Source organism: Crocodylus siamensis, chromosome 1 (assembly GCF_052110815.1).
Source record: "Crocodylus siamensis isolate JL-2025a chromosome 1, ASM5211081v1, whole genome shotgun sequence".
In the NCBI taxonomy this organism is placed as follows: Eukaryota; Metazoa; Chordata; order Crocodylia; family Crocodylidae; genus Crocodylus; species Crocodylus siamensis.
In genome coordinates this window covers 341335691-341359340 of record NC_143395.1, presented here as the reverse complement: position 1 = coordinate 341359340, position 23650 = coordinate 341335691, and the positions used below count along the sequence as shown (strand labels likewise).

At 41.2% G+C, this 23650-nt stretch overlaps 1 protein-coding gene across 3 annotated transcripts in view; it reads right to left on the bottom strand.

Moving 5' to 3' along the window:
• TBC1D4 (TBC1 domain family member 4) overlaps window positions 1-23650 on the bottom strand; it is a 174075-nt gene that overhangs the window by 12747 nt on the left and 137678 nt on the right. For all 3 annotated transcript variants that reach the window (XM_090024210.1, XM_090024193.1, XM_090024202.1), the window contains 5 exons: window positions 16426-16586; window positions 13757-13966; window positions 8974-9132; window positions 7346-7504; window positions 5740-5984 (listed from right to left, as the gene is read on the bottom strand). In XM_090024210.1, coding sequence (XP_089880336.1) covers window positions 5740-5984; window positions 7346-7504; window positions 8974-9132; window positions 13757-13966; window positions 16426-16586 — 934 coding nt within the window. The remainder of the gene's footprint in view (window positions 1-5739; window positions 5985-7345; window positions 7505-8973; window positions 9133-13756; window positions 13967-16425; window positions 16587-23650) is intronic.

Sequence of the window (23650 nt, the reverse complement as noted above, 5' to 3'; positions counted from 1 at the left end):
CTTTCATAGTTTTAGGCTCTTAAGTACTTAAGAAAACAAGACCGATACATTTACTAAAACTTTCAGAAGCACTTCTCCAGAACTCCTAGAATGCCGTAAGCAGTGCTATAGGGGAAGATAATCAAACAATCATCAGTGATCCACGGAAATGCACCATCTCCGACTCTTTATAAACAGAAACAGCTCAAATTTTAATGTGCAATATTATTCAAGTCTTAGTAAAGGCTTAAACTATGCGAGTTCTCTAATCCTGTTGAAAACAAGGATTTTGCTCCTAGCTATGTGTCCCTTTAATTAGGCATAAGTTCTCCAAATCAAGGGAAACAGCAGCAGTAGGCAGGTTCCCCAACTCCCCGTCCTTCCCAGATGGGCCCTGCCAGTCCAGGAGCAGGTGCAGGAATGGGGAAACTGCCTACTGCTACTGCCGTCCCTGGCTGAGTCTAGCTCTGTGTACAGCCTCTCCCCACAGCCCTGGCTGGAGTGGGGCTATCCCAGCTGCTCCTTCAACAGCAGGCAGGTCTCCATTAAGTAGAGAGGACAATGAGGTAGGAATAGGAGGGGAGGGGAGATGCTGCAGAACAGAGAGAGACAGGGACAGAGTGCCACAGAGTGGAGGGTGTGGGGGGGGAAGGATTCTTATCAAGTGTGACGACTTTAAAAAGTCCCCAGCAGCGTAGTTTGCTAGCCTTGGAAGCTAGAAATGAGGGAGTGTTGCCACTCCTGTAGCCCCAAATTGCTGTTCCCAAATTCCATTTTTTTAAATCTTGGATTTGCCTATGCCTCTTAGGGTGCGTAAAGACATTAAAAGAAGTTTGATTAGGTTAAAAATGGCTGCCCAATCTCTTTGTTTGCCCACATGCGGACTTTAAATCTACTGTGCTAGGGAATCTATGCATAAATGCCAAACTGTATGGACCTTCCCTGAAGTTTAGATCAGTGCAAAGTGGCTGGCCCAATATAAATTTTAGTTCCCCAAGAAGCGCACCAAATTAGATAGGGCACATTTTGATTGATTTAATTGAACATCTGTACACATTTGGAGCACAGCCCTGGGGCTGGGGGAAACAAACAAACAAACAAACCAACCAACCAACCTCAGCCATCCTGGGGCTATGCCTTTCTTAACCCTGCCCAGCCCTCCTACCATGGGGCTAATTTTGCCCGCCCCCCCCCATCACCCCCAGATGGACAGCTCTCCCTGCTGACCAACTAACCCCCCAGAACCAGCCAAATAACCCCAAGCCCAACTGAAGTAAGTTAGGATAGGATTCAGCTCCACCTGACAAGGGGCTAGTTTTAGCCTTCTGACCCTGCTACTGCAGAACTGCTAGCCACCCTGATCTGCTACCCTTCCCCCCTTGCCCTCAAACTGGGCTCCTGGCATTAGTGAACAGTGGCACCGGAAAAGGTTTGCCAGATAGAGGGAGGCTGGGAGAATGGGTGGGTTGGTGGGATCGAAGAGGCTTTGATTCTGCCAAGTCCCCTCCCTTCCTCCCACCAACACTGCTAGGTCTCTCAATCCCAAACCCCCTGGACTCCACCTCCAAGATCCCACTAGTCCACCAAGCCCCCCCCTCCCCACAAGATCCTGATCCCTTCCTTCCCCCATTCTGCCCACTCCTCTCCTTACCCTGACTTACCTTAGACTATGCTCCTAGCACCTATCTAATCACCGAGTTAGAAGGGGTGGCCATTTTTAAACTCTATCTAAGCTCACAAGCTTCAGTGTAACATCTGTGTGCACCCTTACTCTATTTTCAATGGTATGATTTTCATAATAGAAACCTACTCAGACATGTCCAGGCAATTTTAGGTTCATCACAATGCAATGTATTGCTGCGTTACAAGGGTAGAAAACTAGCCTTTTGTTCTCTATTTGAAGAGTTACGAGGCGACTTAAATTATTGCTATCCATTTCCTACTCAAGTTTCATAAACAAAAGCCTCCAACATCATTATTAAATTTCTCTCTTCCTTCACTTCTCTCTTACAAAACACTCCTAAACCTCAGGCCTATCTTTCACATTTATTACCAGTTGCTGAGGTTTCCAGTGCTTTAAAAGGAACACGTTTATTAAACTGGACAGATGCATGGCATCTAAGTATGGTACAATCCCTGAAATATGAGTCACATTTCATACTGAACAAAACAGTCTTACATTCCTTCTGAAAAAAATATATGAAAGGCAACTCCCTTACTGTTGATTTATCTCAGATCAACCAAAATGTGCAGAGGAAAGACCAATTTATAAGCAGACTTTTTTAAAGTCAAAGATTTCTTAAAAGCTGGAAATTTTATTTTTCTGTCTGTTCCTCAGACAACTCAGTGAAAAATAAATGCGAGAACAAAAAAACACCCCACCAAAAAATATAAAACCCTGAATGTGGTCTTTGAGTTGTAGAAAAAGACAAATTAGGGTCACCTATGGCACAGAACCACCAGATAAACCAGGTGAAATGTACAGCTATATAGTTTAGAATATATTTTTACATGCATTTAATCTTATAGCTTGATACAGGTAATCCAGTAATGGAAAAGACAGATTAGATCAAAGTGTGATCTGTCATACATTTAAACTAAAGTAATGTACACTCTCAGGCAAGTGACTGCTTGCCTTAATTCCAGGAATTGTTAAGCAGAATAATGAGTTATTTCTAATGTAATCATGTGATATCAAAGAGATGCAAATCAAAACTTAATGGAATGTCTGTACCAGGTTGAAAAATTTCAAAAGTAGCACAGTACAGTGTTATTTTAGCAGTCCAAGGTACTAAAAAAACCCAACAGGTAAAAGGTCTCTAATCTCACATTAAAGAATGACCCACAGGTCTGCAAGGATTGTTGGTTGTAGCCACAGGTCTGCAACGGCACTTAATCTTAAAAAGCGGACCAATTCTAGCTATAAAATACTTTTGGAAGTTTAGATTGGCAGTTTTAGCTTTTCATGCTTCCATTGAAATACATAGTAGATAGTTAAATAAGTTAGAAGTGTGGTGTTTATATTTCTGACATTGCTTTTTCTGCCATTTACTTCCATTGTTATGCCAAATAAGAACCTTACGAATACTTCAGGTGGCCACTAGAGGTCGCCATTGATCCAAGTTTACAGGAGGGAACTTGTTCAAAATAAAATCTATATACTGCTCCTAGATATAATCCATGTATGACTTCTGCAAATTTTTCCATAGCATAGTAGTCCAAGAAATGAAGTCCCAGCTTACACTGCAACTACAAAGAACTTTAAAACCACCAAAACCATCCAATTATATGGAGGCTTTCAGATGCGGCCAACATCATCCAAAAGACTAAAGACGAAGCCAAGCCCATGTTTACTTCGTATATGTAAAATAAATGAGTAGTATAGAAAAAGTAGGTCAGATACTCCCATCTACTTCTCATAACACAAGAACAAAGCCATTTATTTCAACTGAGTGCAATATAATGTTACACAGTATATAATTAAATATATGGAGTTCATTGCCCCAAGATAATTGAGGTCAAAATTTTAATCTGGAATTTAAAATAGGATGGATTTTTTAATGGATTACTAAAGAAGCAGATAGCATTATATGCACAGGGATATTTTTAAACAGAAATTTATAAAATAAGTTTTCCACCACAGTGCTATAAGATCTTTTTAAAGGGTGCCACTAGAGTCATGCAATATTAGTACTGTTAGGTGTGCAAACACCTACACATGATTCACAAGATAGATGCAGGAACTTCAATTAGGATCCATAATGTCAAAGCCATTCTAATCTGTTGTGGTCTGAGTTTAAAAACAATTGCTCTCTTTTTTTTTTTCCTTTCCCTTTCGACTATGGAAAGAGTGAAAACTAAGAGCTGGCATTTTCCAAGAGGCATCTTGAGTCTAATGGAGGTTAAGAACCACTAGCATATCATGCTTCAAGAGTAAGCCAACCAATTTATGAGTGTTAGGACTAAATTTTCTTTATAGGATTCCTGAACATGGTTGTTGACCTGCTATGATCTCTCTCAGGTATCCTGTAATGGCCACTGCAACAATAGTGACAGGAGACTGGACTAAGTACAGTTAGTTTGATGAAAATTAATTTGGAAGGCTTAAGTTTCTAAATTTCTTACTAGGGGTGTCTAGTGGAGGTGGTGGCGGTGGTGGAGGGTGTTTTAATTAGGAGCAGTTCTTGGGACCTGCTCCAATTAAAATGCCCCCAGTGTCTCATGTAGTCAGCATCCCGTGCTTCAAAAACAATGGTGGGGGGTGCTTTAACTAAACATTCATTCAATGAGCATTAGTTAAAGCACCCCTGCTGCCATTTTAAATGGAGGGAACACTAAATACACGCGATGGTGAGGTAGCTGGAGTGTTGAAATAGCAACTCTGGCCCCTGAAAAAAAAATCGCAACTCTTTGGCCACCCCGCCTACCACCACTGCCCTATGCCACCACCACATCCCGCTTTTCTGCGGCTGGTTGCACGTGAGGCTTCAAGGGCTGCTGACAGGCCTTGCACATGGCCAATCGCATGCCGCCTATCAGCAGCCTACGGAGCTGATGGGCTCCTGGGAGGTGGCAGTGGCATGGAGAGGTAGGTGGTGGCCACCCACAAAGGGGTGCCTTCTTGCTGTCAGCTATTGACAGCAGTGGCCCAGTAGTCAAATCAGGAGACCAAGCTGGGGGGGGGGGGCAGGGAGGCACCAGGGTGTGCTGCATGGGACTGGCGGTGCCCAGCGCATCCCTCTGCTGGATAAAGAGGTGACATGTAGGAACATACTGGGGAGAAGCCACCGCTTCACCCCAGGACATACTCCATCCCTACCTGCCTATGAACCCCCTATGATGACCTTTCCAAGTACTGCTAGGCATTAAGTGTTATAACATTTGCTAACCACAGACTGTTAATCACTATAAATCAACACAGAGTGATCCTGAAGTCAACAAATGAAGTCCAGATAAAATCCTAGAGAGGAGACTTTAAGTAAGGGATTTTATGTAAATAGTTTGTTTCTTTTCAGTCTTTTTTGCAGCTCACTGACAGTTTATTAATGAGGCATTTTTCCTTTATTCTATTTTTCAAATATGTTTCACTTCTCTATTATAAAGAATTTGGGTTACAGTGCTCTGTTATGGCTGCCAACCCCCAGTTGGCAACCCCAACCCAGGAGACAAGAAGGCAGATTAAGCACATCAGAAGTTAACACTAATCAGGTGCTGTGGGAAACAGATCTGAGCACTCCTCTTATTTTTTCCCCCCACTTTCTATTCATATTTCTTCAGCAAGTTTTTCCATGATTTTCCACCCCCTTCCCCCCCCGGACTCCTTTTTACCACATATAGAAGGCAGGAGGAAACATGGATGAGGGAAATCAGGAGGGGAAAAGAAGAGAAAGGAGCATTGAAGAAAAGACCAGCGAGGAAAGAAATCAAAACAAAACAGGTTTCCAAAAGGGAAATTTTAGGTGTTTGGATAGGAAACGTTCAAGGGAAGTTAAGTGCTAGTGCACACATTTGCAAAAGGAGAAATACAGACACCTTAGAGATTAGATTATGACTGTATGCCATGGTTTAGATAGGGATGATCCTGCTTCAGGCAGGGAGTTTGACTAGATGGCCAAAAGTTAGGTCTCTCTTCCCCACTGTGGCAACATCCCATCCTAACAAGCCGCAACTTTTACAAGGTACTAGAGCACAAGGACAGCCTCTAAGAAATTTCACTGCCGTTTCAAGTGTAGTTTACTTTAGGAGAAAGGATTAACTTACCTGTAGTGACATCATGTCCGGCCTGTACTGTTTACGGAAGCCCAGGTCATACATGAGGAACTTCAGCATTTCAAAGGCTTGCTCTTCGCTCATGTGCAGAAGCAGTACTCCAGCCACAAAGCTGATACCCTGGCAATAACCTACTTCCTTGTCCAGCAAAGAATAAGCTTTCAGAAGATTAAAGAGTGACAGCTGTCCTGCTCCCAACTGGGCAGAAAAGTAAGGATGTGTAGGGAACGTCCTTCCTGTTGTAAAAAAAAAAAGAGGTATTTATGGTCAACCTGCTTTTTAATTCTGGAGTTCTTGTATGAGTACAGGGACCCATCAAACCCATATTCTCTCTCTATCTGTAGGCTGTGAAAGTCCCCCCCCCTCCCCCCTTATCAAGCCTTCCAGGAAAATATTCTTGAAAATAGATTTAAAAATTGTGAAATGGGTTTGGATAATTGATCAGACTTTCTGACCGGGGCAAGATCAAAAAGTTGTACTGAATAAAACTGAGCATTTAAAAAGCACTCTTTGCTGTTATTGCCAAGCACTGTAAAACTGTTTGTTAAATACCTTCTTATCCCTCCCCAGTACCTACCTGCCCTCCCCATATACTCTCTCACCTTTTTGTACTGGGAAATTTAAAAGCTCATTTATTTTTCCAAAAAGTTATGCCATAGATGCTCTAGGGGCTTGGGTTGAGATAAGGGATCCTGTTCTGCAACCCCATCCATTACAGTCTTCAGCAACAGAGCCCAGCTCTTTAGCTTAATTTGTAAACAACAGACTTATTCATTCACTGTGGAGGCTCCCAGCCATTTATCTAGGGCTTTTGTCTTAGTGGACCATCTCACTTACAACAACATTTAATATTTCTATTTTACCAATGCCCTAGGTCTTCAAATCAAGATCAGGACTTGTTGTGACAAATACTTTATAACGCACATAGAAAAACATTAAAACTGCAGTGTTCTCTGGGAAAAGCTAAGACAATTAACCTGTACATGTGGCGAGGAGGATAGGGAGAGAGTATGATCCTATTTCATGCCATTTGTATAGCAAAGAATATTTTTTGGGGAGTTTCCTTTTTTTTTTTAAACCCAAAGAAAAGTTCTTCACTCTCTTCCCCTTTTGTTTACCTTTCCCTTGTCATTTCTCTCCAATTACTCTCTCATCATGAAGTCAACTCTTTCTTCTTTTCCTATAGGCCTGTTCCTGTTCTCATCACTTTTTAGGTGCAATCATAGCCTTACTGAAATCAATGGGAGTTTTGCCATGGACTTGATATTGGAAGAATCATTAAAGAATTTAAATCTTTCAAGTTTGTAACTCACTCTTGCCCCATTCCAGCTCATTTCCCTATCTTGCTGCAGTGAATTTTCAAGGTGACAAACAATCATAGATTTGCTTTTTCAGAACCCTCTTGCACATACAGCAATAGAAGTTCAGAACCCACTGTCGATACCAACACAGAATGCATGTTCATAGACAGTAGCATCTGTTTCTGTGCCAACACTAAAAATCACCACCAAAATTTGGGTCAAAATAAACATGTTTCCACCTCTCAGCAAAGACATGAAACATCCTTTAGAATATTTTTCAGCCACACCAAGCATACCTAAATCTACAAGAATAGCGTGTTGCTGAGCAGTCAGTTGTTTCAGGAGCTCTTTGTAGGAGATGTCTGGAGGTTGTTGTTTGCTTGGGAGTCTGTGTCTTACCCGGTGCTGTACAGCTAGGAATTGCCAGATTTCTCCTCGGCGGCTCTTTGGTACACCTTAAAGAAAAAAAGGCTTTGAGCAGGTGTATATTCTTTGCTAGCAGACAGGCTACTGTTAGAATGCACTGCTTTATATTAATACCACATAAAATACAGACTGCACTAAATCCATTCTGAGGACTGACATGGAATAGTACAAGCTGTATGCCAGCACCCAGTACAGTGGTACATTTAGGAGATGCATCAAGCATGCCACCATGAAAGTACCAAAGTGTAATTCACAAAAAGTAAATAAACAAACCACTGAAATACAAGGAGGTATCTCCATGCAGTAAGTGTCTAACAAAATTACCAACATTCACTTTTCTGGAGATATGGGGCTAATGTGTTAAATCTTGAGGTACCACATGCATTAAGGAAAGATTTCCAAAAGCACTTTTTGAAAATCCCATTTTAAGTTGTAAGATGTTTCTTAGTGACTGTCCACAAAAAATATCCCTTTACAGTTGAATTTTTTAAAAAGCATTAACTACTAATAGTGTTATAATATTTGCTAACCACAGAGTATTATTCACTATAATCAACACAGAGTGATCCTGAAGTCAACAAATGAAGTTCAGATAAAATCCTAGAGCGGAGACTTTAGTAAGGGATTTTATGTAAATAGTTTGTTCCTTTTCAGTCTTTTTTGCAGCTCACTGACAGTTTATTAATGAGGCATTTTTCCATTATTCTATCTTTCAAATACATTTCACTTCTCTATTATAAAGAATTTGGGTTACAGTAATAACTTTTTAGTTCTCGAGCAACTAAACTGATGGTGTGGAATTCCACACCAAATTCATGACTATTATGTGGAGGAAGAAACAATGAGGTGGGACTCATCTATACCCACACTTAATTGAGTGGCCCTGAGTTCCTCACAGTTAAGCCACAGAGTGAGGGAATCTGCTACTGACTTCAAAGTAACAAATCCAGTGCATTTGCTCAAGCTATTGAGGCAACAATTAAGTCCAGATATCTTGGATTCAGTTCCCACAGATGTCTTAACTAGAGGGTTATGCTGCTACAAAGTGGTGGTCTATCAGGGGGTTTTCCTTAAAAGTAAGTTTTCCTCAAAGCAAAGAATGAACTACTCGAGTCAAGCCTTAGCATGCAATCCATAACAGAGCACTGTAGTCCTCTGCCCCCACCGCCTAGTGATTTGTCATAGAGGTTGAAGTTTGTTGCAGTCTGAGTCAAAGACCTGGGTTCTTCAGCCTCAAGAGGTGAGGCTCAAGCTTTGTACCAAGGACCTCTTACCTAAAGCTCCCCTAAAGCTGAATGAGTCAGAGACATCACCTCACGAGTACAACTATTCATTCTTCTACAGCTTGAACTCAGCCTCTTGTAAAAAGTAATGAATTTTCTTACTGCAAAATACTTTTTTTGGTTTTAAATTGAGGAGGGGGTTGGGTGCTTTGTTTGGATAAAGACAAATGGACAATTCCCAAAATGTTCCAGTTAAAGAAATCGCACATACATACCTTCTTTAAGAGTGGCATGAATATCTTCCATATCGCATCTGATTTTGGCTCTGCAGTTTAGTAACTTTTTATCCCAGATATTTATGACATCTTTCTGACAAGTACCAACTTCTTCATAGTCGAGTTTTACTTTCCTTGATTGGAGTTCATCTCTGCTTGCTGGAACACAATGTGGAAAAAGAGCATGAGAGAGACTGTAATATCAGACACTACTGATCATAATGCAGTTAAAAGTCCATCTGAAGAGATGGATTTTGTTACTCCATAATGTGCCCTCCATTCATGGATAAACTGTATGAAACTAGTCTTACCTGTACTGTTATGTTATGCTACTAATGGGCCAAATTGATTTGTGTTGCAAAACAGTGTAGGAAAGTTCAGATAGATAAGGGGAAAAAAAAAGCTGGGGAAGGGGACAGGAGGGCAGCTCTTCACTTCCTTTCCTCCCAACTGCATCTGAGCTCCAGAGATGTTTAGCTGCATTAGTTTGAAGTCAGACAAAGTAGTGCAGGGTGACAAAGATGAAGTAGGTTTTTCCCTATACTGTAAAAGCTTTTCTTGTTCTGAAACAGCTAGTCGTCCCTGAAGTGCCACCCTGCCTTACCTTCTGCCTAAACTTTGGAAAGCTTTTCAGAGTGAAATGACTATTTTGCAACATATGGAATTCTGGTAATACTCAAACTTACATTAATGGAAGGAGGTATCATCTGTTAGTATTTCAAAAGCATTTCCCCCAAGTCTGCTGATGATAGAGGGGTTTTTATTAGATCTTTTCTATGGCTAAACGTTCATAGCTCAGAAACAAAGCATTTAATGTACTTCATCAGCCAATATGCCACACACAGGATAAAAATTAGTATATTTACTGAAATACAAGATGAGATTCCTCCCTAGCCGCCCTCTAGTTACTATAGTATGGGAGGGAGGCCTCTACTATTATATATTCATATACAAGGAAACCTTGCTAATTACATTGGCCATCATTAAACTGCTGCCAAAAGCTGCATGTGCTCAGTAATGGAAACCAACTATAAAAAAGTTGTTTAAATCCAACCAACAGTGAGCAGGACTATAACACACATAGCCCCACCACAAAAGTGGGTTAGTTCAGCCCATCTGAATAAGATATTGTACTGCCCATTGCACTCAGTCCCCCTCAGCACCATTTCCCCGTCCCCACAAGTCATGATGAACCATTGCAATGCATACATTTCAACTTCTTCACTTCCACAGCCGAGCTGTGCCTTTCTTTCCCATTTCCAATGGTCCACATTTCTTCACCATCCTTAAAATGCCTGGCAAACAGCACAAAACAGCAAACATATAGACAGTTCACCCAGAACCCGGTTGCCCCTGCTCTCATCTGATCTCATAGGATTAGCGTAGACCTGCCTTCCATCGGACCAGGTTGCCCTGTGCCTCATCTGCATATACATTTTTGGAGGATCCCAGGATTTGTGACAAGAACACCCAGTTTAAGTCACGAGTGGGAGCCGATTAGTACGTGGATCCTTGGGGTGGGGACACGACAAGGTATCTGGAGTACACACACAAACTTTGATCATGCTTTGACTGGGGTACATACTGTGTGATTTCAAAGAACCTGCAACAGATCTTTAAGCCTCATGTTTACCACAAGCAATGTGAGAATGTTATGTGGTTCCCTCGAAATCTTACATCTCCATTTGTTATGAACAGGGATTCTGCTTTTCTCCGATAAAAAAATCCCCAATTTTTCCTATTAAAAACGTAACCTAAAATCCACGGTTTTTCCACGATTAAAAGGAAACACTACTAATATATAGGTATAATGGTGTTTCCTTTTAAAATTGTGGAAAAATGTGGATTTGGGGTTACCTTTCTTAATCCAAAAATTGGGGAGAGGGGATGCTAATTCAGAGAAAAAAAAACAGGATCTCTGCCTATGCAGTGCTCAGGTACTTGCCAAATTAAACAAAGTGACAAACTGAAGCTGGAAACAGCAAGCCCACTATCCACACAAAGCCAGACCAGCTCTTTAACTTGCCACCACACCCTGCTCTGGAAATAACCACTACCTGATGCTTCAAATGAAAAACAAGGAAAACTTGGTAAGCATTTGTTTGACAGACTATCTACTTAAGCCCCTATCCTCCAAACACTTAACACTATTCTAGAGCCTGGAACTGGTTGCCCAAGTAGCCAGAGACAAAATTATTGTAAAAGAAAGCAAAACCAGTCATAACAAAAAGATTATTTGTTATTCACAGGAAAGACTGTTTGAAAAATTTAAGATGCAAGAGCATGACAGGTGTACTGTAGAAAGGCACTGAGCTTCATTCTTGCATTTGTATTCAGATTAGTAGGTACTATGACTGCATAACCAGTCCCTCTGAAACCAAAAGAAACCACAAGCATAACCACCAAGCTGGAATAAGGGCAACAAAAGAAAATCAGATTAATTTACAAATGTAGTTATATGTTACCACAGGATGTTATGCTACTGTGTAATGAGAGCAGCCTTTACACCTTCAATATTTAAAAATTAAAAGAATTCTTTTGTTGCTTTTCAATTCTTACCTTCTGCAAAACAAATAACTATTAGCATTTAAGTCTCCTCGACAGCACAAGGAACAGAGAGAGAGATTCTGTTAATATTTTATCATCAATACAACTAAGATGAACTGTTTAGTAGATAAGTACTGAGAGCCATTTCATAAATGGGGAAAAATTTCAAATCTTAAGAACAAGGCAATAAATCCATTAAAAAAAAAAATATCTGATGAATGCACAGCTAAAGAATCCGGCTGCCAATAGAAATGTATGTCTGTGCTATAATTATGTTTACAGTTCCAGAAGACTGCAGGCTGGAGGGTCAATTGCCACCTTAAGAAATGGGCCAAGCTTAATACATGCCAGTTTTACAGGTGCTATCAACACAACACTAATCTCAACCAATGAACAATAAACAAAACATGGGTGTTGGCAAGATCTCTAGAAAAAACATTCTTCTTTAGGTCAAGTTATCCCATCTCTTGCAACGTTAAACACTGTCTAAGCTTCTCTATTAAAAAAAATCCCCATGTTGATTTTGTAATATTCAAGCTCCCTACACTTAGAGCAGGGCGTTCTTTAGTGAAAAGTTCACAAGCCTGAGAACTACTGAATTAAACATTAGACTCCCATTAAAGACATTCATATTACTCTAGTCTCTCGTTTCCTCTTTACCTGACCAAAAATGAGCGTTTAGGATTAAACATTAACTAAAAGAGAGGAGTACCAACTCTATGATTTTTGTAGTCTGTACACTACTTCTCTCAGCCATTTTATTCTCAGGTCTTTGGGAGGTCAGATAGGATTTAACTGCATGCAATGCCTCCGTATTGAATTTCAACTTGCATCCTGGCCCAGAAGAAGTTCAACGAATATGAAGGAGCGACTAGTCACTGTAGCAGAAACCTTCTCTCTTCCCCAAATGTAGACTGGCAGCTTGCAAAAATAGCCAGGAATAAAAGATTTTACTGGTCAGTCAAGCTCCAGCAACTAAGTTAGTGGATATTCCTCTATACAGCCTAACAAGCCACCATGGTTTCTCGGCTGATACTTATCTGTAGGAGGGGCCAAGGTGGAAAGGCAACCTGTTCTGTGCCCAGGGTATGTCTAAAATTCCTGTTACAATATTCCTCTCGCTCACTCCCTTACTACACCCCAATTAATATACGCTGCACTAAAAGAAGTAGAGAAAGACTTTTACAAAATGAGGATAAAGGAAATCTATAATAAAAGAAGAATGCAAAATACTAGGTTCCAGAAAGATTGAATACTGCAACAGGACAAGACTAGAAACCACAAATAGTAACTTCTTTAAACAAAAGCAAGAACATTTAGCATTTTAAATGGCTGAGATGAATCGGATATATTGTTACCTCTAGAAGTTTTATACGTATATATCTGGATGTTGATTCCTACCTTTTGATTAGCAGCTTTAAGAAAAAAGGTCACAACTACCATCAAAAGGATAATAAATGATTAAAAATGAGTTAGCTACACAACAATGACCACAAATTATGGCCCAGTTTTTCCATGAAGTCCTAAACACTCACATTGATGATAAAAATGGAAGCATCCAAAACATTAATACTTGTGAAAATGTAGGTCTTAACTATTTCCCAGGTGGGAAAAGGAAGGCTGCATACAATACAAGGAGCATTGTTTGAAATAATAGGTATTTTGGAGGCCTAACACTTCTTTGGAGAGTGTATCATCAAAAGTTTTTCACTATGGCACAAGTCATTACGCTATGGTAATTAAACATGGAAAGAAGGGTCCATGTTTTAAGTAGCAGAGAGAATATGCATTAATACAAACAGGGGAATAAATCCCATACAGAATACTGACATCCCTGAAGGTAGCCGTTCAGGAAATATACTGTTGTATAGTGACAATAAACCACTATGAGAAATGGATCTCTCATTCTTACTACAAAAAGGAACCTTAATATAAAAAACTAACTAAATGTAAGTAGTTTCAGAAGAGGAGGAAAGGAAGCCTGATGTGCTTATCTGCAATGTTACACTTTTGTATCATCTCATGAAGGAAGTCTAAACATTTTCAAGAATTCAAACTTACAGGTCTGCCAATTTTAGTCATAAAAAAATTGAATGACATTTCAAATCACTGCCTGCAACATGGCACATTGTTTTATATACACAGTAGCACTGGCTCAGACTTTAGATGAGGGCAATAACTACTTGTTATTTTGATCTCTGAAAACTAACCCCACCACCTCTTTGAGGGGTCTAACCTTCCAGCTTCTGGTTTTCTTTTTCCATTCGAAGCAACAGGATTTGCTGATGGATGGCTTTTCTCCACAGACTCTGCAGCTCTTCTGAATTTTTCCTCTCTCCAGCCTTATCTGGGGTATCCTCATTTTGCAGCACAGGAGCAAGAGGATCCTCTTCCAAGGGTGGAGCAAGAGGAGACAGTGGTAACAACTCATTCCCTTCACGGCCATCTGAAAAAGTCATACAGTTATTACTGGAAATTCAAAGATTATAGTTGACATGCTACATACAGTAAACACTGCTATTTTTATTCTCACCTTCAACAAAAGGTACTAGCTTTAAAGCATGACTAGCATTGTTTAATATCATCTTCACTGTTCGAACCAAAGTCTCAAGACATTCCCTCCTTCACAAAATTCACATGAAGAGGCCCATTAACAATGACACTACCTATTCAGTATTGTTGTGCTTGAAGTCTTACAAGAGTTAAAAAGCTTAACAACTGAAATTTACATTGGGTTACATGGAAACTTGCACACTTTTCTCTGCTAACATGCAGTACAAGCGAGGTCTATCAAGAGTACCTTTGTAGCAAATCCATGGTTGTGAAGAGTGTGACTAGAGCTATAATAACATGTCAAAAAATTCTTTTAAAGAAATTTCTAAATATGCATTGATGCATTTTATAGAAGAGTACATGAGAACTGCCAATTACTGGGTCAAACCATAGGTGCATGTTGCCTAGTATCCTGGGTCACACAGTGGCAGAGTGGATACTGAAAGGGAGAGGGAACAGATGACCAGGGTTTCTTCCACTGTTCCACTTTCACTTTAAACTTCCAGCATTTAAGGTCCAGGAAGTTGATTCAAAGGCTGCACCCTTAACTCCCATGCTCAATAGCTATTGCTCTCCCTTTCCTCCAAGAATGAGTCTAATCCCTTTTTGAAACTGGCAAAATTATCAGCTTCCACAAAAATTGTGGCAATGGAGTTCCACTCTAAGTACACGCTGTGTGAAAAAACTTCCTTTTGATAGTCTTTAAACTACCTATTAGTCATTGTGACCCCCTAGTTTGTGTATTCTGAGACAGGTATTTTGTAAACTGGGGTGGGTGCGCAATTATTTTGGCTGAAGAGCCACTTAACGAGTTTTGGTGAGCTTTTGAGGGCCACATTGATAGTCCCACCCTCTGGTCATCTTGTGACCAGACATCTGACCCCTAAGCCCTGACCTTTGCCATCAGAAGTCCCTCCCCTTGCCCCAATACTTCTTTGGCAGGGTCCTTTTGAAACTGGGAGGGAAAAAAACCCCACACTTAAAAAAAAAAAAAAATAATAATAATAATCCCAACAACAAAACCCCCGAACATCTACTACAACATTTAATTTTTTTTTTTTTTATAAAGTGTCCCAATTTATGTGCGTTTGCACGAGTGCATCTAGAGGCAATTTTATAATACCTCAAAATACACTCTTCCTCTTGTATATGGTGCATGTGGAGGGTAAGGTTGTGTGTGGAGCACTGTGGGTGGCATATTGGGGTGCCAGGAGCCGTGGGAAGTCCCACACCATCAGGCTGGGCTGACTCCGTACCTCGATGTGGTGCTCCTGACACTAGCCAAGAGTGGCACGTGGAGGCATGACGCCAGAGTCCTGAGAGCCCCACAGAGCAGGGCGATTGCTGGTGGTCCTCCACCATCCCTCCCTCCCTCCCTGAGTTTCCATTCTCGGATGGAGGGTGGGCTGGGGAAAACCCATTGGTGGGGGTGCCAGGTGGGCATTGCTGTTGCTGGTTCCTGCCACCAGCTCCTCCTGCTGCTGGCACCTTGTCAGCTTTTAGACAGGCAGCCACCAGCAGGTAATAACAACATTTTCCAAATTTTAGAGGAGCCCTGTGGGCCAGATAGAATGGCCCGGTGGGCTGGATCTGGCCCACAGGCTGCATTTTGCCTTCCCTTGTTGTGAACCCTTATGTCCCTTCTCACAAATCTCTTTTCTAAACTGAATAGGCCTAGCCTCTTAGTCTCTCCTGTTATAGAAGCTGCTCCATACCACTAATCATCCTTGTTGTCCTTCTTTAGTTCTGCTGTACCCTTTGAGGTATACTGTGCCTGTTTCTGGTTAGCATTCAAAAGTGTGGACACACCATGGATTTATAAGGGGGCATAAGGATACATTGTTTTGTTTACAATTCCCTTTTTAAGTTATCCCTAACATTGTTTGCTTTTTTTGATGGCTGCTGATTACTGAACTGAGTAGTTACAACCATAAGCAACAGAATGTTTACAGTACAGACCACTAAGGACAGAAAGTTGTCAAAAATGTTAACTTATTTTCTATAAGGTACCCTATACATTATGCAAAACAGGTTGTAACAAAATCTGCAGACTGAGAAAGTACTTTTTTTTTTTTGCTGATTAAACCCTCCCCCAAAAAACCCAACAACCCCCCCCACAACCCACCAGTTATTGCAGTTCACCTTCAACAACAGCAACAAAATGCAAATAGCTCGCTTCCTCTGACAAACTGTCCAAAACAATAAGGATATTCGAGATTTAATCTTGACAAGACATTTTTACAACCAATGTTTGGCATGCGCATTATTGCATTAAAAAGTGTCCTTTGTACAACCTTGCCCAGTAACACGCAATAGTGTATATTTAGTTAGTTCTCTTTAAAGAGCACAGACCTGGGTGTTGCATCTTGGCAGGAGATTTGTTCATTGGTGAAGCTACCCGCAGGAAGATCCGCTGCCGCCAAGAGATGCGGCGGGGGGTGAGAGTGACCCCGGCAGCATTTAGAGAGTCATTGCTGCACACAGATGAAGTCCTTTTCCTTCCCTCCCCTTCACTGGAAGGAAAAAGAAAAACAAAAGGGCCACAGATAGTGTCAGCTTGAGAACAAGTGGATGCAGGTTTGTTTAATATACAATAGAAGCCATCAGGGCAGTTTCTGAGTTAGTATTATGGAGGCAGAGCAGGTTATGATCTACAGGCATAAAATTGCAACAAAAAAAAATAATAATTGTATTGTGACAGACAACACTGAAAAATTCATTTCATACAGCAGTCCTGAGCGAGGATTAGTACAAGGCATATGATGCTCAGCCAGAAGCTCAGAATTCAAGCTAAACTTTTCAAAATGTTCTTTTGAAAAGCTAAGAGACAATTAAGTACAAGAAAATAAATGAACTTTATCCTTCAAAAGGGTGCAATTTGTTTTCCTTTCAGCCATATGTCAGTTTTCCCCAAGTGCGATTTGATGCAACACATCCAGAGGAAAATATTGCCCAAACACAAAATCTAGAAGCTCATTTTAAGGCATTATGGCAAATGTAATCACGAGCACAAAAGGTGGAGGACTGAAGGGTAGGTGGGTCAGAAGGCTCTTGCTATGCTGCCATCCTCCCTTCCAAGCTGCAGGATAAATCGCTGATGGAAAGAGAGGACAAAGAAGCGTGCCATGTGCACAGCCCTACACAAAAGGGAGTAGCCTGTGTGCTCTCTACCAGCACCAACAGCTGGAGGAACAGAGCCTTGACAAACAAGAGAAGGGACACATCCCATCATAGTGACCTAGTGATCTTAAGGACTAATCTAGTAATAGGCCACAATGGTGTGGCTGGTTGGCAGATCATACTGCTACAGGAAGGGGCTGCAAAAAACGAGGAAACAAATGCAGACAGACTTATTGCATCTTTCTACTCTAGTACTTAAGCATCTACTACTGGCTACTGCTAAAGAACAAAGATTTCGAAAGGCCTGAAGCCATTTAAGAGCCTATGTCCTGTTGACTTTCAATAAGTATAACTTCTATCACAAGCATTGGGAGAAGTTGCTGGCCTAATCCATTATAACAGCAAATGGCAAACATCCAACATATTCTTAAATAATCTTCGGACAACACTTTTGCATCTGATCTGTACCTACTGACCTCATTTGGGACATAAATGGCTTGCAGACACCTACAGTTTAACTGCCCGAAGACGTATGTACTTGCCAAACAGTTCTCAACCAACCCTATTTAGGAAGAGGATTGCTTGGACAAAGCACTCAGAGAAATGGATAAAAACAGAAGCTGTCATCTCCAACAGACTGATGCCTCTTGTACCCAGAATATGACTACTATTCTGAGAGGGGCTCCAGGAACAGGTGCAGCACTGAAGGAAGTGGCAAAACAGACTATTCATTTAGATAAGGATTTTGTATTTAACATCAAATTAATATGTTAAAAGAAGGTGTCAAACATGGCCTCTAGGCCATAACTAGCCCATGCCAGTCATCCAGCCCACAGGACTGCTTGATGGCTGGACTTGGCCAACAAGGCTCATTGCTGCTCCTACCAGAGTCCCTGCAGCATCAGTGTTAATCCTCATAGCTGCTGTTTTCAGCATGGCTTTCAGCCATTTCATTCTGCTTGCATCCCTACTCCTTCCCACCACCCCCATTATCCAACCTGGCAAGCAAGAAGGGAAAAGGGGAGGAAGGTACACAAGTGACACCAGTGTTTTAGAGCGGTGCTAAAACAGTGCCTCCGGCAACCGTAGGGATTGCTGCCACCACTTGTGGGCCATTCAGCCCATGGGAAAGCACTGTCATCTGCAGCCAGGCTGTGGGACACCCAACTCAAGGGCTCACTGCACAACCACAGCAGCCTCTTATTGGAAAGGGATTCCAGTCACCTTCCATTGGTTGGGAGAGGATGACTTCCAGGAGTGGGGGCCAAATTTTCTGGTAAGTGTGCCACAAATTAAACCTACACCCTTCAAGTGCCACTACAATCCCCTTCCCCCATCCAATCTGTTGCCTTAACTTTCTACCCCCTGCTCTGACACTGTGCTGTCTGCTCCTTCCCCAGTCTGCTGTGCTCCACACAGCAGCAGCCCATGCCACTTGCAGCATGCATATTTCAGGTAGTCCAGAAAAGGGGTAGTCAACATACTATGGGGGTGGAGGATGGTGATGCAGCACTTTCACAATACCTATCATAATACAGAGGATGGTTGTCTAAAATCAGATCACATCCTCATAAGCCTTTCTTTCTATAATACTTTACTTATGGTGCAGTCCATGGGAAAACAGCCATTCAAAGCCTCCATAGCTAGGCAAGCTTAGGAAAGCATTGGTCCCTAATATCTCAAAGTAGCAAGACAGTATCGCAGGTAGCTATAAATGTACACTCATCTGGGAAACAAGGTTTTTTGGAGAGATAAGTGTGAAATGCAGACAGCTCCATCCGTTACATGCACTGTCAAGACTCTACAGAATGCCACATGCGACTCCTGCCCCCCCCCCGCCCCAGTACTTGCAGTAATTATATACTCTGGTTTCTCTTCAAGTTGCATAAATCTTTCGCCTTTTACTAAAGATTTCTACAGTCTCATCTTCCAGGAAAAGCAGCAGGAAGCAGAAGCTGGAGGCATAAGGGGAGGCCCCAGAGGCTTTGGCAACAGCAGTAAGTAGTGATCGGGAGTTGGGGAGTAGTGCCTGGACCAGGAACTCAGGGGACACATGTGGCCTCTGGGCTTCCAGTTGGAGAGCCCTGAATTAGAACATTATAATTGGCTAATTGAATGCAGCATCTCTGAAATCTCACTGGTTAAAAAGAGGAGAAAGCATGCAAAGTAGCTAAATTAAATCAAGTTAAAAACTTCATTTATTAGCTATGTTGCCTCAGGCAACACACTGAACAAGTCAGAAATATTCACTTATGTCAGAGTCCCGTCTGGTTTTTATTTTGTAAATCAAATTTTTCCAAGAAGACATCAGGTGGTGCTGCATCAAGATGAAGAGGCCAAATCATATTGAAGTACTCAATCCGTCTTGCTTTCTTTCTGCAGAGAGTCTACAGATTCAGAGATTTATTACCAGTTAGGCAACTCCTGCATCCAATGCTGAATACTGAACGAAGATCTACTGTGAAAAATAGTATTGGCCTTCATAGTATGTCCTATTGCTACAATACTGAAAAGTGCTGTTTGCATCCCTATTTGCCTTACACATGTTCCACATACGAGTCCAAAGGGAATAACAACTTTATTAGATAGGGGAAAACTACAGCGAGAAAGCAAGGGAGGGAAGGAAAGATAAGGTTACATGTTATTTTATGTTACAAGAAAAAGACCAATTTAAAAACAGTGACATGCAACTGCAGAAAATACTAATATTTTCTAAATTCTGTGCATCTCATGAGAGGCAATGCAGTAATTCAAGGCAGGCTTTAGAACCAGAGTCTACTTATTCATAGTTGGTAGGGTCAGAAGGGACCTGAGCAGATCATCAAGTCCAAGCCCCTGCCATGGCAGGAGAGAGTACTGGGGTCACATGACCCCAGCAAGATGTACATCAAGCCTCCTCTTAAAAACCCCCAGGGTAGGAGCCAGCACCACTTCTCTTGTTGGTTCCAGATCCTAGCCGCCCTGACCGTGAAGTAGCACCTCCTGATATCTAGCCTGAATCTACCCTCTGCCACCTTGTGACCTCTATTTCTAGTCACTCCTGGTAGTGCTCGGGGGAACATGGACTCCCCCAATACCTGCTGGTCCCCCCCTCACTAGTTTGTAACAGGCCACTAGATCCCCGAGCCTTCTCTTGTGGAGGCTGAACAGGTTCAAGTCCCGTAGCCTCTCCTCGTAGGGTCTGCCCTGCTGCCCCCTGATCATGCCAGTGGTCCTCCTCTAGACCCTCTCCATGTTGTCCACATCCCTCTTGACATGCAAAATTATTAAATTTGTTAGGAACTGCTATGGGTATACATTGTAGCTTCATCTATTCGTCAAGCCTTTGAATTGGTCACAAATTAAAAAACGGGAATTTGGAGGCGTTATCTTTTTGGCCGACTGTATAGCTGAGAAGGACAGACAAGCCTTTGGGTGCCAAAGTGATACCCACAGACTTTTGTCTATGTCCCTCCCAGCTATTCAGATCTTCCAGTTAAAGGTATCACTCAAAATCCTTGCCTCTCATTTTTCCCTTCAACCATCTTGGCTATATCGTCACTCCTACACTACTAGAAGATTAGATCATTAAAGTGCTAACAAATATAAAAAACAAAAACAAAAAACTCAGAACAAGATGCATACCCTCTTCTCTTGTTTTCACAACACAAACATTCTGCTACAGTAATCACTCCCATAAATTTAGAGGAATAGATGTTGTACATTTTAGTCCATGAAAGGTGCTGTATACATTTAAATTCCAATGTGCTGGGTCACATGGGCTAAATTTTGTGTTGGCAACACACAGCTACTATTATGCACTTACCAGTCAGTACACACCCTTGGACACCAAACAATTTTGGAGGATGGATTGGGATTACTTTCCAAAATTCCCCTGTTATTTTAAGCAAACATCATTGCTTACTTCCTCTTCCAAAAAAAAACTAGTCAACTAGTGCAGCAAGCAGCTAATGTGAAACTTCTGCAATTAGCTTGGAGAGCATGTATGGAAGGATGCAAGAGGCTGTTAACATAACAGAATTTTTTCCTGCAAGTCCTTCATTAAAACAACCCCATCGTGCTTACTTCCATTTCAGAGAAAGAGCCCTTTGCCCAATCTCAGTTAACTTTCTAGTAGAATTTATAATCTGAAAGATACATAGGATAATGTCACAAGGTAACAGGGACAAAAAAGGTGAACCATATTCCACATGAGCAACAAGGTTGGTTATGCAACTGAAGTGATCAGTGTCTGGCCTCATTTAAAGTTGAGTGGAGAAATGGATGGAGCAGCTCTACCATGCATTCCCACCGAGCACCTCCACAGCCATGAGTGAAATAGGAGCATCCAGCCCACTGTGCAACTATCTTTGGTTATTTCTAATCTACTCTCAGTTACTCTAGTGGCATTTCAGAATAACTATGTTCAGTTTCACTTCATATTTGCACTAGCTCTCCCTTTGGTACCTAGATTAGATGGGTACCTGCCTAAAAAAAAAAAAAAAAAAAAAAAAAAAAAAAAAAATCAGACAGACCAGCCACACCAGGGGCCTTCCTTCTGAACACCATTACCTCCCAGTCCCTCAGGGTGGGAGAGTTGCCCAGGCATGGATAGAAATGCTAAATCACAGCACACCAGAGAACAGGGCTGTCTTCATGCCATAGACCAGCCATCACCACTGAGCACCACTTATTTACTGATTACTGGAGAAGTAGCTTTTTGTCACTTTTCCTCTTCTGTAAATCCCTAGGTTTCACAGGGTTGAGAACCAACCCACCCCTCCCTTTTCTTGAGAGGAATATTTTTCAGCACAGGAAAGCCCCACGGCATCCTCAACGGCATACAGATTAAATAAATTTGTACAGCCAGGAAACTGTCTATGTTCAGCTTGTAAACCCCTCAGTGCAGCACAACAGTAGTTGCACTTAGTTTTTAAATGTATCCTTGTTCTACTTGATTCAAGCTGAAAATGCAAGAACAAAATTTCCTTTGAGGGAATACTAAACGGTTACTCTTAGTTACTGAATTACAAGCTATAAAAACAGAGAAATCCTCTCTGTCCTATCCCGTGCACGTTAGTTTGTGGATGCATCATGAACACATGCATCAACTAGGGAGGGGGACAGGAAAATCAACTGTATACCATAATGTTATAAATAATCCATCCATACTGAGATAACTCAGGGCACTACATAAGCAAAGAAAGCAGAACGTCTTTCAGGCACCACAAATAGATAATACCTGACAGAATAAAGAGCCAAAGAAGGGGGAATGGGGTACAGCTGAACAGTACAGCAACTAGCCAAATACCAGCTAGGATTTTAATGTGATATTGAACAAGTGACCAGCATGCATTTGGTATTAAAAAATTATTAACAAAAATGAATCCCAACTTAAAAGCCCTCAAGGAGGTTTCTAAAAACCCCAACTGAATTAGAGATAAAAACCAAAACACATAAATACAGTTGGAACTCTCTGTGCTTCAAAAAACCAGAGAGTCACACAGCTTCAAACAAAAAAGTTTTACATTTTGCATCAACTATCCTTTGGATCTAGCAAGCAAAGCAAGCCTTCTGGCAAATGCAAAGTATGTTGATGTGCCATTTAACTGTAGCCTGCTATAACAACTTGCCATAAAGTATGCTTTTAAGCTCTGATTAATCCTGACTGCTTTGCATCCCTCTTCTCACAGTTCACTTCTAAGTTTTATTTATGTACTTCTAAATGAGAATAATTGTTCCCAAAGCCTCTGAACAACCACCCCTTGATCCTTTACCTTGAAACCATTTGAGCTGACTAGCATATATGTAATCAAAAACAAAATTAGGAAAAGAATGGAATGTTTCAGAGATTTTTGTTTGCAAGTTAACCCTTAAACAGCCAGTACATAAGGCAACAGTAAGAAGTAGTTACCCCAATAGTCAACTAGCTGAACAATCAATATTCTATTTCCTCACTTTAATAAACTACAATTAGTAGACTGAAGTACACTAGCATGTACTTTCATTTTGGAGTCACTACATGCTATGAAGAACGGGGACCTTCTTAAGGAACCAACCCACTGACTGCTTTGCAGAAACCGAGCAGTACGTTACACTCAAGCAGTTCTTAACTTAGCAAAAACTCTTACTTTCAAAATATATCTTTAAACATGTGCCCTCTAAAGGACAGTTATTCCAAGATGGAAAGTCACTGAATTACGATACTTATCTGAATTATTTTGTAGTTAAATCCCTTCATGCCGACTGACCCAGGAAGGCTCTTTATTGTTGCTGCTCATGCCATGTTTTGCTTTTTTTTTTTTTTTAATTTGCTTTCACTTCAACTTCTCCTTTTCTTTGATGCAACTACTTAAACAACAGTAGGGCAAATGTAGAACCTACTTTGTAGTTGGAAAAATTCAACAACAAAATCCCCAAATCCAGTATGAATAAATCACTCAGTATTTCAATTCCTGCAGCTTCAACTGGCATAAGA